We start from the raw sequence: 12,097 nt of genomic DNA, 5'->3' as shown, positions 1-12,097 counted from the left end.
TTCAGTTTATTCTTCGACATTCCCAGATCTCTTGCTTACTCCTTCATAGTCAACTCTCTTTGATTGGCTGAACTTACCCAATTATAATTGACTTCAATGTGCGAGTCAAAGAAGACCATAACCTCGCCGGTGGCAACCTTAGCGCCCGCTAGACGTGCTCCAATCAGGCCACGTCGCTCGGGATTGCACCACGTCAACTAAATCGGGCCACTGTAGAGCGACATAGTCATCCAATTGTTGCTTAAGCGTCTCCCACTCACTGCCATCGTCCACGAGCACAATTTGCTTAAGCAGCTCGGGAGGCGTGCGATTGACGATGCTGTAAACGGAGCGCAGAAGCGTCTGAAAGTGTTCGTTGTAGAAAATGAAGATGACACTGACATTGGGCAGCTTGGCCAGATATTTGCGCGACTTGCAACTGTCAAAGAGAGCACAAATTGTGAGCAACTGATGCGGCAATTAATATGAGCTACGCTTACGCCTCTTTTCGCACATCTGGCACTGAGCGATTCACCGAGATTCTGTCGGAGAGGTAGCCATTGAAGCCATTCCTGCGGTATTCCTGCTGTTCCAGGTCTCTTTCCGAGGGATCAATGGTGGCTGGCTGTCCGTGTTCGCCCATGCCGATGCGTGCTTTGTCCGCTTCCATTGCCTTGTAATCGTGCCAGTCCCTACGCTCGCCCAGCGGCGTTGGCAGCGTAAACATTTTCAGTACCTCTGGCTGGGGGTGCTCCACTTGCTGGTCCGGCTCAGGATCACGCACAGAATTCCGATCCTGAAACGGTGGGCGGGCCTGTCGACGCATCGGCTCCACATGGGCAGCACGAAATTGCGGCGTTATCGGATCTCCGTTTGGATCCAAATTACTTTCGTCCACCTCGTCCGATGGCTCGCTTTGCCCAGACGCTTCTCCACAATCACTGTGGTCAGCAGCGAGATGAACGCGATGATCATTATGAGAAAGATGAACTTGCGCATCAGGCGCTTCACCTGGCGCTTCTTTATGGCCATGGCCAATACGTTTTGCAGCTGTGAGTCTTCGTTACAGAATGGTTTCATGCCCGAACGGCCGAGCACATTGAGTCAACTGCAACTGCGTGGCATGGATGTCCATTAATCTAATTGCAACTTTTTGTATCTCATTTTGTTTTTTCTTTTTCTTTTGTTTTTTTTTTGTTGTCTGATAAGGTGTAAGGTAACTTAATTTTGCCCCGCTTGAACATCATTCTTCAATATCAATCAGAGAGCTATCTCTTAGTTCTCGTGCCAAGGCCCAACTAACTGTAAACCAGCTGCCAACTACTTTCAACTTCCACTCACCTGTTTCGAGAACGATACGAGCGCTTTTACGATGTCGCCATCTGGCGGAACTAATTTGAAGTTATCAAATAAATTTGAAGCGCTGATAACGTCAACTACACTGCAAGAAAAGATATGGTAGTTAGCTTTTTCGCTTCTTACATTATATAATTCTTTTTATTTTTCTTTTCTTTTCTTTCTCTGGCTTTCAAATTGCAATCTTCATTTACTGGAAGAGTAGATTTCGCCAAGCAGCCCGCCTTGTTGAGCTGTTGCAGCCAGTTTTATGGTTAATAATAATTTATTTTAATCATTTTGTAGGCTCGATATGATCAATGTTTATACATTATGTAGCAGATGTTGCACACAGTTTACATTCTGGCGTTTTTAGCTCAATGGCAGCTGTTGTCTACACCACTGTGCCAACAGTTCTAAGCAAATACACTAACACACATACATACATATATGGTTTCGCATTTAAACGCATATTTATTGTACAACGCGGCGTATTCGCAATAAATTCTCACAAAATTTCGACGCACTGTGGCAATAAAATGACATTTTTTCATATTACACACATAAAGTCAATGCCAAAAACGTTGCCGTGTGAAACACCAGTTAGTAGGTGGAGCAGAGTTGGGCTTTTTTACATTTTTATGGCCTTTGCTTTCATACCATGTGAAATATTTTCAAAGCGGACATATTTGTACACGAATAAATATATATATATATATATATATGTATTGGTACACATATGGGTGTGCAAAATACTGTGTATCCATATTCTTGATATGAAAGCTGATGTGCGATAATAAAAGCAACAACAATAAAGCAAAAAAATGAAACGAGTTAGCGAATATCTAATGCTCTAATCATATGACAAATAAAAAAGATATATGCTTTAAAAAATGATATTCTTAAGCACATTTAAAATTGAAATATATCTGAATAAGTTCATAGAATTCCAAGCTGTTACGAATTGCATTAGGCATTCGATATGCCCCATTGTAGGGCATGCAGAAGAGCAACAAATACAACTGCGCCAGTTGGCCGCATTTGACAGCTGCGGCTGCTGGTTGTTGGGTTTTCAGTTGAGCTTCTGCTTTTGGCTGGTTCAACTGCCAAAATGTTTGTCGCGGCTAAAAGCGCAGCAAAGCAATAAAAGCCAAATATTGTAAATTTTATAAACATTTTGGCGGCAGATAACAATGTGCAGGAGAATATATATATATATAAATGTAACAGATACATGTATATAAGTTTACAGTTAGATAAAAGATACTTTATGTAAAATTTCTACAATAATTGGCTAATAATTTAATTAAAATATTAGAAGGCAGAAATTAATTAGTACAAATACAGCTGCGTCTAATAGCGTATATATTTAGATATTTGACAATGTTGAGCATTTATGCTTGCTTATCTTTTAATTATTGTCATTGCTTATCACGAACAACATCTGTCAACCTGTTGCGTTATCTGGCACTCGCCGTTTGCTATCAAATTGCCAACTGCTGTTATCAACACGCTGATTGCAATCGATGTATGCATTATTGAAATAATAATAATCAAGTACCAATTACTAATAGTCTTTATGTTATGAGAATTTTAATTAAATTAAGCTGTTTTGCAAGAGAATTAGAGTATTAAAAATTAATTAGAAAATTGAAAAATGTAACTTGCTGCTGCTTTTTACTCGAAGCTGTCGATACTTTATTGAAACTGTTAAAGCAATGCATAACCTCCTCGCTTTTCCTAAAATGTTCTCTCTAGTTTTATGGTGCATAGATATTTCATTCAGATTAAAACTGGATAATAAGTATTTAAAAAATATATATATATATATTAAGCTGCAAAATATGTGATAAAATTTTAAAATTTGTTAAATTTTGGTTTATTTTTGTTTTTCACTCAATATGAAATGATAAAATAATTACAATATTTATTTAAATTAGTATAGAAAAAGTAATATAGAAAGTAACAAATGATCGTTCATCTGCTTCAAGCTTTCCTATATTAGCCAAAAAATAATTCAATAAACTCAGCAGATTTTCATTACCAAATGCTTCACAAATTTAGCTGTAAATTGATGCAGGAACTGAAATTTATCTTTAAGTACAGTTTGTTGGATTTCCAGTTACTTATTTAATAATAAATATAAAAATACTTTTTATCCAATTTTTCGTGGCTTTTAGTCAAACACAAAGCACTAAAAAGTTTATGTCTAACAATTAGAAACACAACTAATGTCGAGCTAAATAATAATAATATAATTGTTTACTAACTGATTTTGTTAAAGCTTAACATTTTGTTTCATTAGCAAGCAGATTTTGCGCGTTTGGCCTTGCTGAAAGTTGTTGCATTAGGTGGCCATGGCTCCAAAAGTATTTCCCAGGCATTTGCACATGCATTATAAATAAATAAAGCGCGGGGCTCATATAAATTTACGCGTTTGTAATTACGTAGAAATTAAGCTGGCATCAACATTTAATTGCTAAAAGCCCCAGACGCAGAATCAACCTCTATATATCTGCGTGTATATGTGGGCGTGCAGCCACGCATGCTAAAAAGGGAACGAACATTTAATTAACAAATTTTACGCATTTATTTTCTATTTTCATACTACGACTACGACGACGATGCTGACCAAACCGGCAAAAAAACCGTGACAACATAATTTGCCTGACCCCACCGCATCGCCACCAAAAATAAAATGGCGGCGACTTTGTGCCAACAACAACAACAACTAATGCCAACCACATCCACAAACCACAATCGGCACAGTGAAAACGAAGGACATTGATGCCGTCGAGGGCAAATCTGTGTCGCTGCCCTGCCCCATTGCCGAGCCCCCTGCATGATGTTTATATGGTCTTATGGTTTCGTGATAATGCGGGCATACCTCTATATAGGTGAGTACTATTCCACACACATACATACGCTCTCTCGCTCTCTCTCTCTCCTTGCTCTTTCTCCTTGTTTATGTGTATGCCCGCCTCATTTGGCTTATTGTCTGCCTCAGTCTCTGTGTGTGTGTGTTTATAAGCATTTAATTAAATGCAAACGAGCCTCGAGAGCAGCTGCCTTTAAACCGTGCGGCCCCCGCATCGCACAAAAGTATGCTACAGTAATTTTCTGTTATGCCCTGTACAATTTTTGGCAAATGGGCATATCAGTGTGGCAAACAAAGTTAGTGAAATTTAATATGATTTAGTAGCTGTCACAATTAGTGTGAGTTTCTTACCTAGACTCGAAGTCAGGTCTCTACTTATATCGCCCACACATTCCAGGGTATTGCCGCGTCGAACAGGCGCATTTAGTGTAATTAAACTTAAGCTGTTTATTTTTTGCACCTGCTGCCTGGCAGCTGATAAGTGGCCTTTGGTCTCTGGATATGTGATTTAACTTTTGTGCGTAAGCGTGTGTCTGTGTGTGTGTTTTTGTTGTCACAAAGCGCACAGTAAATTAACTTAATTATATTTACCTAATTTCCTAATTAACCTCAGACGTAAAGCCACAAGAATTATGTGAATAAATGACGTTGAACTTCTTTTATATGGATTTTGGCATTATTGTTAAGCTGTTGCTAAGCTTGTGGCTATTTCAAATTCTTGTTGCTATTTGCTGCTGCTGCTGTTGTTGTTGCTGTTGCCTGGCCAGCAACAATCAGGCAGTTCATAAAGAACTCTATGTGAAAGTGCATAGGTCGAGCTGGCCCACTCCCTGCAGTTGGTCTACTAATTGCATTCACGACATTTTCACGCCACGTTGCGCCTTTTGGCTGTCAAATGCAATATTTAAGTGCCATATCTAGCTCTAGGAATACTAAGCGAACTTTTGACTTGGCCACGAGCAGTGGCACAAGTAGTTCAAATATTTGCTAAAAGTTTACAAAATGTAGACAAAATTTGGAAGCCACAAGAAGGGACTTTGGAGAGGGCTTGACATTTGTAGAAATATATAAATTACTGTTATAGATGAGGATGCTTAGCTTCCATTTAATACAGTCTTTATATATATATATTGATATTGATTAGAGACAGAATAGTAAATGAAATAATATCAATACTTGAGCAATAAATAATATCAAGGCCTTAGAAGACGACCTATGTCTCGCAGTTGGTCTTCTTCTAAAACGATTGAATCTACGTAATTAACTTCTCGTTAACTTAGGACTCTCTCCAGTCAAAATCACATCCACAGTGCATTTAAATTTTATTTTCTGAGCATTTTCATTACACTCAATTTGCTTGGGTTCACGTAGCATATTATTTGGTCATAAACATTTGCAGCATAGGCCCCCAAGAGCAGTTATTAAGCTTAGGACCCATAGAATTCCCACAGCACGCTTCACTCTCTTTAGCCGCATTTTCGTTTTTTTTTAATATTATTTTTTTAGTTTTTAATTAAAATGGCAGCAAGCAACAGAAGAAAAAAATGAAGAAACTGAAGGCAAATGCAACAAAATTGGGTTAACGTGGCTCTCGCTTTCACACTAAGTCATTCTGCTGGCATCTCGCCCTCTCTCTTGCTCGCTCGCTGTTGCTTTTACTTGAACTGCTGCCCGCTTGGCACGCAGCAATTAAGTTGTTGCATTTTGCACTGTCGCCGTCGACGTCAGCGCCGTCGTTGGCTGCCCGCATAAATTATTGCGTGTTGCATACAAAAGTGCGCTTAACGGCCCACTTGCCGCAGAGGCTCTCAAAAAGTGGCTGCTACAATAACAGCAGCAGCAGCAACAGCAGCAACAACAGCAGCAGAAACAACAACAAACGCAATTAACCTCCACAATACTTGACTTTCCCTTTTCTGGTACTCATTGTCGTAGCTTGGCTACGCAACTCGGCTAACAACTGTTGTCATAAATTTAAAAACAAAAACAATTATCAGATATGATTTAGGAATATAGCGAAAATTTATTTTTGAAGTGTATGCTTTTTGTATTAATGAATATAAATAAGTATAGAATAGTTAGAACAATACTATATTATAGTATAAATACAATAAATATGATTAAATAGTTAATTTAATTTTTTATTAACAAAACATATTTTATTTATAAGACTAAAACTTGGAATAGGCTCGCAAAGAAGTGAAAGTAGAAATTAGACTAAAATAAATTGCTAAAATAAATGTCAAACTAAAATGTTTAAAAGGTGATTAGAATTTTTATAGCTTGGACAATATTTTAAATATTTTTAAAAAGCTTAAATAATTTAAGAGCTTATAAAGTTTTTATATTAAATGGCAGCTAGCTACACAGTACCTCTTAAAATTAAACATTATATTTTTATATGTTATATTTAATTTGGTTTTTTTTTTGTGGTTTTAAAACAGAGCAAATTTTTTTTATTTTATTTGATGAAATATTTAAAGCGTATATAAAACACAAAATACACAGAAAAAAACTCAAAACTTAGTAAATTTGTTTAAATCAAAGAGAGAGCGAAGAATCTGTCTAAAATTATGAAACTTTAATTTTAATATGCAAAGAATTTAGTACGTTAACATACTGAAAAAAAACGAACAAAATTAACTTGCATTTGCTAAGCTAATTGGGAATATATATACACATAAATTACACATATATATGATATATATAAATATATATAAATTTATCGATTGTTTGTTTGCAAATGAGATTCATGCAAATATTTATGGCTGCATAAAGTTCCATAGCGCAAAGCTCAAATGCGAGGCAGGTTTATGGCCATTTCGAATGAAACTGCAGCGCTCAGCATTTGGCCAGGTCTTAAGTGTTATGGCCTTCTCTATGCTGCTGCTGGTGCTGTTTTAGCCTAGGTAAGAATTGGCGCATTTAATGCAGCAGCAAGAGGAAGCAAATTGAAAAAATTTTTATCTGCGGGCCCATAAATTCTATTTTGGCAGCCAGCCCGTGGCACGAGCATCATCCGCTTCTTTTCTCTCTCTCTCTCTACCTATCCCTCTCTCTCTCTCTGTGTTTCTATTACTCTCTAATGAGCAGGTTAGAAATAAATGAGGCTAATTTTTGGCGCGCACAATTCTCAAAATGAGAATAACAAAATTCAATTAAACATATAAAAACAAGAGTTCGAGCTGCATATACACACACACACATCAAATATATATATATATATATATATATATATATATATATATATATATATACTGTGTATACTGCTGTGAATTCCAGAGTTTATATCAAATTGACTTCATTTTGTCTCAACTAAAATATTTACGTTCCAGCGTGATAATAATAATGATTTTCCCTTCCTCTCGCTTCTTTTTGCAGCTTCGATGTGCGCGATAGTATGGCCATTGAGCAGCCCAGACATTGGTCAGCTCCGGAGGTGTTCGGTTCACGTGCCAAATTTCATTTTGAATCGCAGCCAGCCACATTGGAAATTAAGGTAAGATTCGCCTCGGTTAACCGGCAACTCACGGTTGCTTTTTACCTTTTTGTGTGAGTGAAAAAATACGATTGCGACCTTAATGAATTTTTCAAATATTCCATACAATTTGAGTGTATTTGAGAAATGGTCCAAAGTGCAACACATTAACTTTGCAAAACAAACATTTAGCTTGAAATGCGTAGTAGGAAAACTAAGTGTAGAGTAGTTAGGATGATAGACTAGAATATGCCCTGTACAGATCTTAAAACTGCGATAGAATATGCTGTGTAAGCAGTAGAAATCACAGAAGGAAGTCATAATATAATATCGTTTTTTATATTATATATAATAAGAGTATTTTTTAATGCATTCCTAACTAAAAGTTAACCAAATATTCAGTGCATATTGTGGCCTAATTGAAGGGAAGCTTTTTCCCATCGAATTCAGTTAGTTGTTCCATAGCATTTGAAAAGGGCTTTCCAATTTGGAAAATCTGCAAATGGCAATTGGCATTGCGAATGCGTGTTAAGAATTAAGTCAGCGCGAATAACAGCAAGCGGATGTACCGAACATTTTGCAAATGGGCAAAATGGCGGAATGGAATGCCAAATAACGTTAGAAAGCTGCGACTGCGACGCTGGCTGCGCCGGCGACGACGACTGCGGCTGAGGCAATGCGAAAACAAATTTAGATATCAAAAGTTGTTAAATTGCCTCGCGCACGCGAAATGTTTATTAATGTCTTGCATGTTTACAGATAACTTGATTTACCGTTATTGTCATGCAATGCATATAGACACACACACACACACACAGAGACATACCAGAGACACGCTGTGTGTGGCAGCTACTTGAACTAACGCCTCAGCATGTCTTTGCGCCACAAACCGTTGACTTTTAAAGGCCAACTTGACTTGGGTTCGGGTTCCTGGCTGTTGGAATCCTTGGACAATTCCTGGCTTAAGACAACCTGCTGGGAAGGCTAACGAGCTGCATGTTCACACACGCACACACAGGGAGTTGAAAATGAATGTGAAATGCACACGAAATGGCAGCCTGAAGGATTCCTCTATAAATTTGCCATTCGCGGTTGCAGCAAGATAGAACAGAAAATCATATATGTATGTTATATATACATATATATATATATATATGCATATATAACTCAAATAGTCCCATGAATTATGTGCGACAAATGGTTGGCATCTGGATGAGGAGTTGACTTTATAAATGAATTTTAATTGCCACTCAATTGCCGGGAAATTAACCTAACGCCAGGATGACTATAAATTACAAACAAGTAGTTAGAGAATACATCCACTCTAGCATATGCAATACGTTTGATTTTATCAATGAACAGTGGGAGCAGAGAGTAGGTCGATTATAAATTAGCATTGAATCGGGATTTTTAATTTCAATAATAATTTATTAAATTAATTTTATATTATTGTGAAGACTCCAAAGAGGCAGAACTCAAGCAGCTACCTCTGAGACACATACATTATATTTAGTAAACAAAAGTCACGAATTAGAACAAGTCTAAAACCCTTAGTTAGCTCAGTTAATTTAGTAGTAACTCATCTAAAGATGTCCCAACAGCAAAGTAGTTATTATTCTGAGAGCACATATAGCTAAATTACAAATGAACTAGTCAAGAAAAAAGAACTAGTTCAATTTCTATATTTAGCATTTGCGCAAAAGAGCTTTGCTGCTCAATAAGCCAAAAGAACCAGCCTGAAGCACCAGTTCTTTCAGCATTTGTGCTATAAAAGCTTTATTTATTTATGCATTAAGATGCTACAACTAGTTACATGTCAAAAGCACTAGTTCATTGAGCAAGCACAACTTGTCTTATAGAGTTTAACTAAACATTAAGTAACGTTACGATAAAAACGAACGAGTGCCCTGCTCTAAACAGACTTGTAGTAAATACCTGTTAGTTTGTAAATAACAATGAACTAGAACTAACAATGCACTGCTCTGCGGAACTAGTTCATTTGTTATAAGCACACAGGCTGAATTGAAACCATTCATTGACTGAGCTGCTCAGCCATAATTAAGTGAACTGAGAGAACTAGTTGGCAATTTGAACGCTTAGCCAGGACTAAGGCTTACGATGTATATCTGAAGTTGGCATGGCACAGACCACAGAGTCCTGCGACTTGGGTGACATGAAATAATTGAAAATTACATGGCTGCAAGCAGAAACAACTGTGTTATGTGGGTGAGCAGGTGTGCCGTCGTGTAGGCGTAAGAGTGTGTGTGTATGCTAATCAGCTGTTTCCTTTCACATTCACACACACACACACACATATACACACGTGTATATTAATTTATCGTATGAAATTTTGCAGGATGTCAAAAGGCATGATCAAGGCATTTACCGTTGTCGTGTCGATTTTCGCACAGCTCAAACACAAAGCTTCCGTTTCAATTTGTCTGTAATAAGTGAGTATCTAAAATGCACACACACCGACACACACACACACACACACTATATGACATACCTATCTACCTATCAATTGTTGCCGTTGTTTTTAGTACTTCCGGAGCAGCCCATCATACTGGACCGTTGGGGTCGTCAACAGAATGGCACACAATTGGGTCCCAAGCAGGAGGGCGATGATATTGTTATCACTTGTCGTGTGGTGGGCGGTAAGTAAGCCCAACTATCCTTGCTTAACCCCATTGCCAATGGACACGCCTCCTATTTCTTTATACTTTTTTGGTTGCTCTGCCTCACACACACACATGAGTATATCCGCTCGACCGGCTAGACAATTTCCTGTTAATTTCCTTAAAAGCTTTGGCAAAAAAAAAAAAAAAAAGAAGAAAAATAACTGAAAAAATCCTCAAGCCGCACTTTGACCGAAAATGAAAATATCACAAAGTTTGCTTTTGCTTAGCTTTCGTTTTTCTTTGCGCCATTTTCTCTCTCTTTATTTTAGCCCTGCCAAAACTTGACTTTTTAATTTGCGCTCCCTATACGCTGCCTCTATATATGTGTATATACAATTGTGTTTTCCTTTCGTCTCTTTCGACTCGATTTGATAGGTCGACCGCAACCGCAGGTCCGCTGGCTCGTAAATGGACTACTTGTCGACAATCAAAACGAGCACAATTCCGGCGATGTTATCGAGAATCGACTGTTGTGGCCATCGGTGCAGCGCAACGATTTGAATTCCGTATTCACATGTCAGGCATTGAATACGCAATTAGATAAGCCCAAGGAAAAGAGCTTCATACTGGATATGCATCGTAAGTGGACTACACTCAAAATTCCTAGCGCCTAGATACAGTTCGCTGCACACAGCTGACCCAAAACAAAAGAAAAGTAAAGCGGAAAAGTACGATTAATTAAGCTGAAAAGAAAGATGGATAAATTACTTCGATATATTTATTTCAATAGTTCAGTAAAGATCAAATTTTATATGCAGGTCAAATACATTAACTGAACTGTTTTAGTTGAATCTTAACCTTTTGCAATTAACAAGTTAATTTGACAAATGAAAGTAAAGCAGAAAAGGGAGACTAATTAAGGGGAAAATTAATATAGATATATTATTCAGATATATTTATATCAATATTTCAGTAAAGATCAAATTTTATATATATTCTAAGTAGGTCAAATACATTAATTGAACTGTTTTAGTTGAATCTTAACCTTTGCAATTAACAAGTTAATTTGACAAATGAAAGTAAAGCAGAAAAGGGAGACTAATTAACAGGAAAATTAATATAGATAAATTACTCAGATATATTTATATCAATATTTCAGTAAAGAATAAATTTTATCTGCAGGTCAAATACATTAATTTAATAATTTAATTAGACAAATAAAAGTAAAGCAGAAAAGTAAGACTAATTTAGTTAATTAAGAGAAAAATAATATAGATAAATTACTCAGATATATTTATATCAATAGTTCAGTAAAAATCAAATTTTATATATTTTCTAAGCAGGTCAAACACATTAACAGTTTCACTGGAATCTTAGCCCTTGCAACTAACAATTCAATTAGACAAATGAAAATATTATTGATCAAGGCGAACGCTCTTAATTATTTCCAGAGCATTCGGTCAACAGCTTGTGTAAACATAAACAAATCCAATGCAATATATTTCATGACTTCACGATTGTAACGCAACATAAACAAGGAACAAGTTGAATATTGCCCATGCGCCGTCCAAGTAGCCATTAAATAATTACCACGTTTACAGTACAGAAATGAATGAATGAAGGGGCGTTAGACCTAGCATTAACCTCGCTCTATTTTCTGCTGCACTCGTGCTGGCCATTAGGCATGCAGAGGTGCGAGAGCAGGTATGTAGTCGGCACTTGAGTTGAGACGGCTCTTAGATGCTATCGTACGTGGAGTAGATACAAATTGTTAAAGCTCTAGATTATTTATATAAACCTGACATG

General features: G+C 37.0%; 2 protein-coding genes across 2 annotated transcripts in view; one reads left to right on the top strand and one right to left on the bottom strand.

The window, feature by feature from the left end:
- Positions 1-138: 138 nt before the first annotated feature.
- On the bottom strand, positions 139-879 carry LOC115483067 (N-acetylgalactosaminyltransferase 4-like). The gene is made up of 2 exons (XM_030223926.1): positions 480-879; positions 139-418 (listed from the first exon to the last, which is right to left on the bottom strand). Exons 1-2 carry the CDS (start codon positions 803-805, stop codon positions 139-141), a joined length of 606 nt encoding a protein of 201 aa, XP_030079786.1. The 5' UTR covers positions 806-879.
- A 1,434-nt stretch (positions 880-2,313) lies between these two features.
- The window catches only part of LOC111598954 (neural cell adhesion molecule 1), a 35,259-nt gene continuing 25,475 nt past the window's right edge, over positions 2,314-12,097 (top strand). Inside the window, 7 exon segments of the mRNA XM_030223925.1 lie at positions 2,314-2,344; positions 4,084-4,148; positions 4,150-4,211; positions 7,574-7,691; positions 10,027-10,120; positions 10,214-10,327; positions 10,727-10,930. Coding sequence (XP_030079785.1) covers positions 2,314-2,344; positions 4,084-4,148; positions 4,150-4,211; positions 7,574-7,691; positions 10,027-10,120; positions 10,214-10,327; positions 10,727-10,930 — 688 coding nt within the window.

Source organism: Drosophila hydei, unplaced genomic scaffold (genome assembly GCF_003285905.1).
Source record: "Drosophila hydei strain 15085-1641.00,03,60 unplaced genomic scaffold, DhydRS2 tig00000320-arrow-arrow-pilon, whole genome shotgun sequence".
Lineage (NCBI taxonomy): Eukaryota > Metazoa > Arthropoda > Insecta > Diptera > Drosophilidae > Drosophila > Drosophila hydei.
The sequence above is the reverse complement of the archived record's forward strand: the minus strand, read 5'-3'. Positions and strand labels throughout refer to the sequence as shown.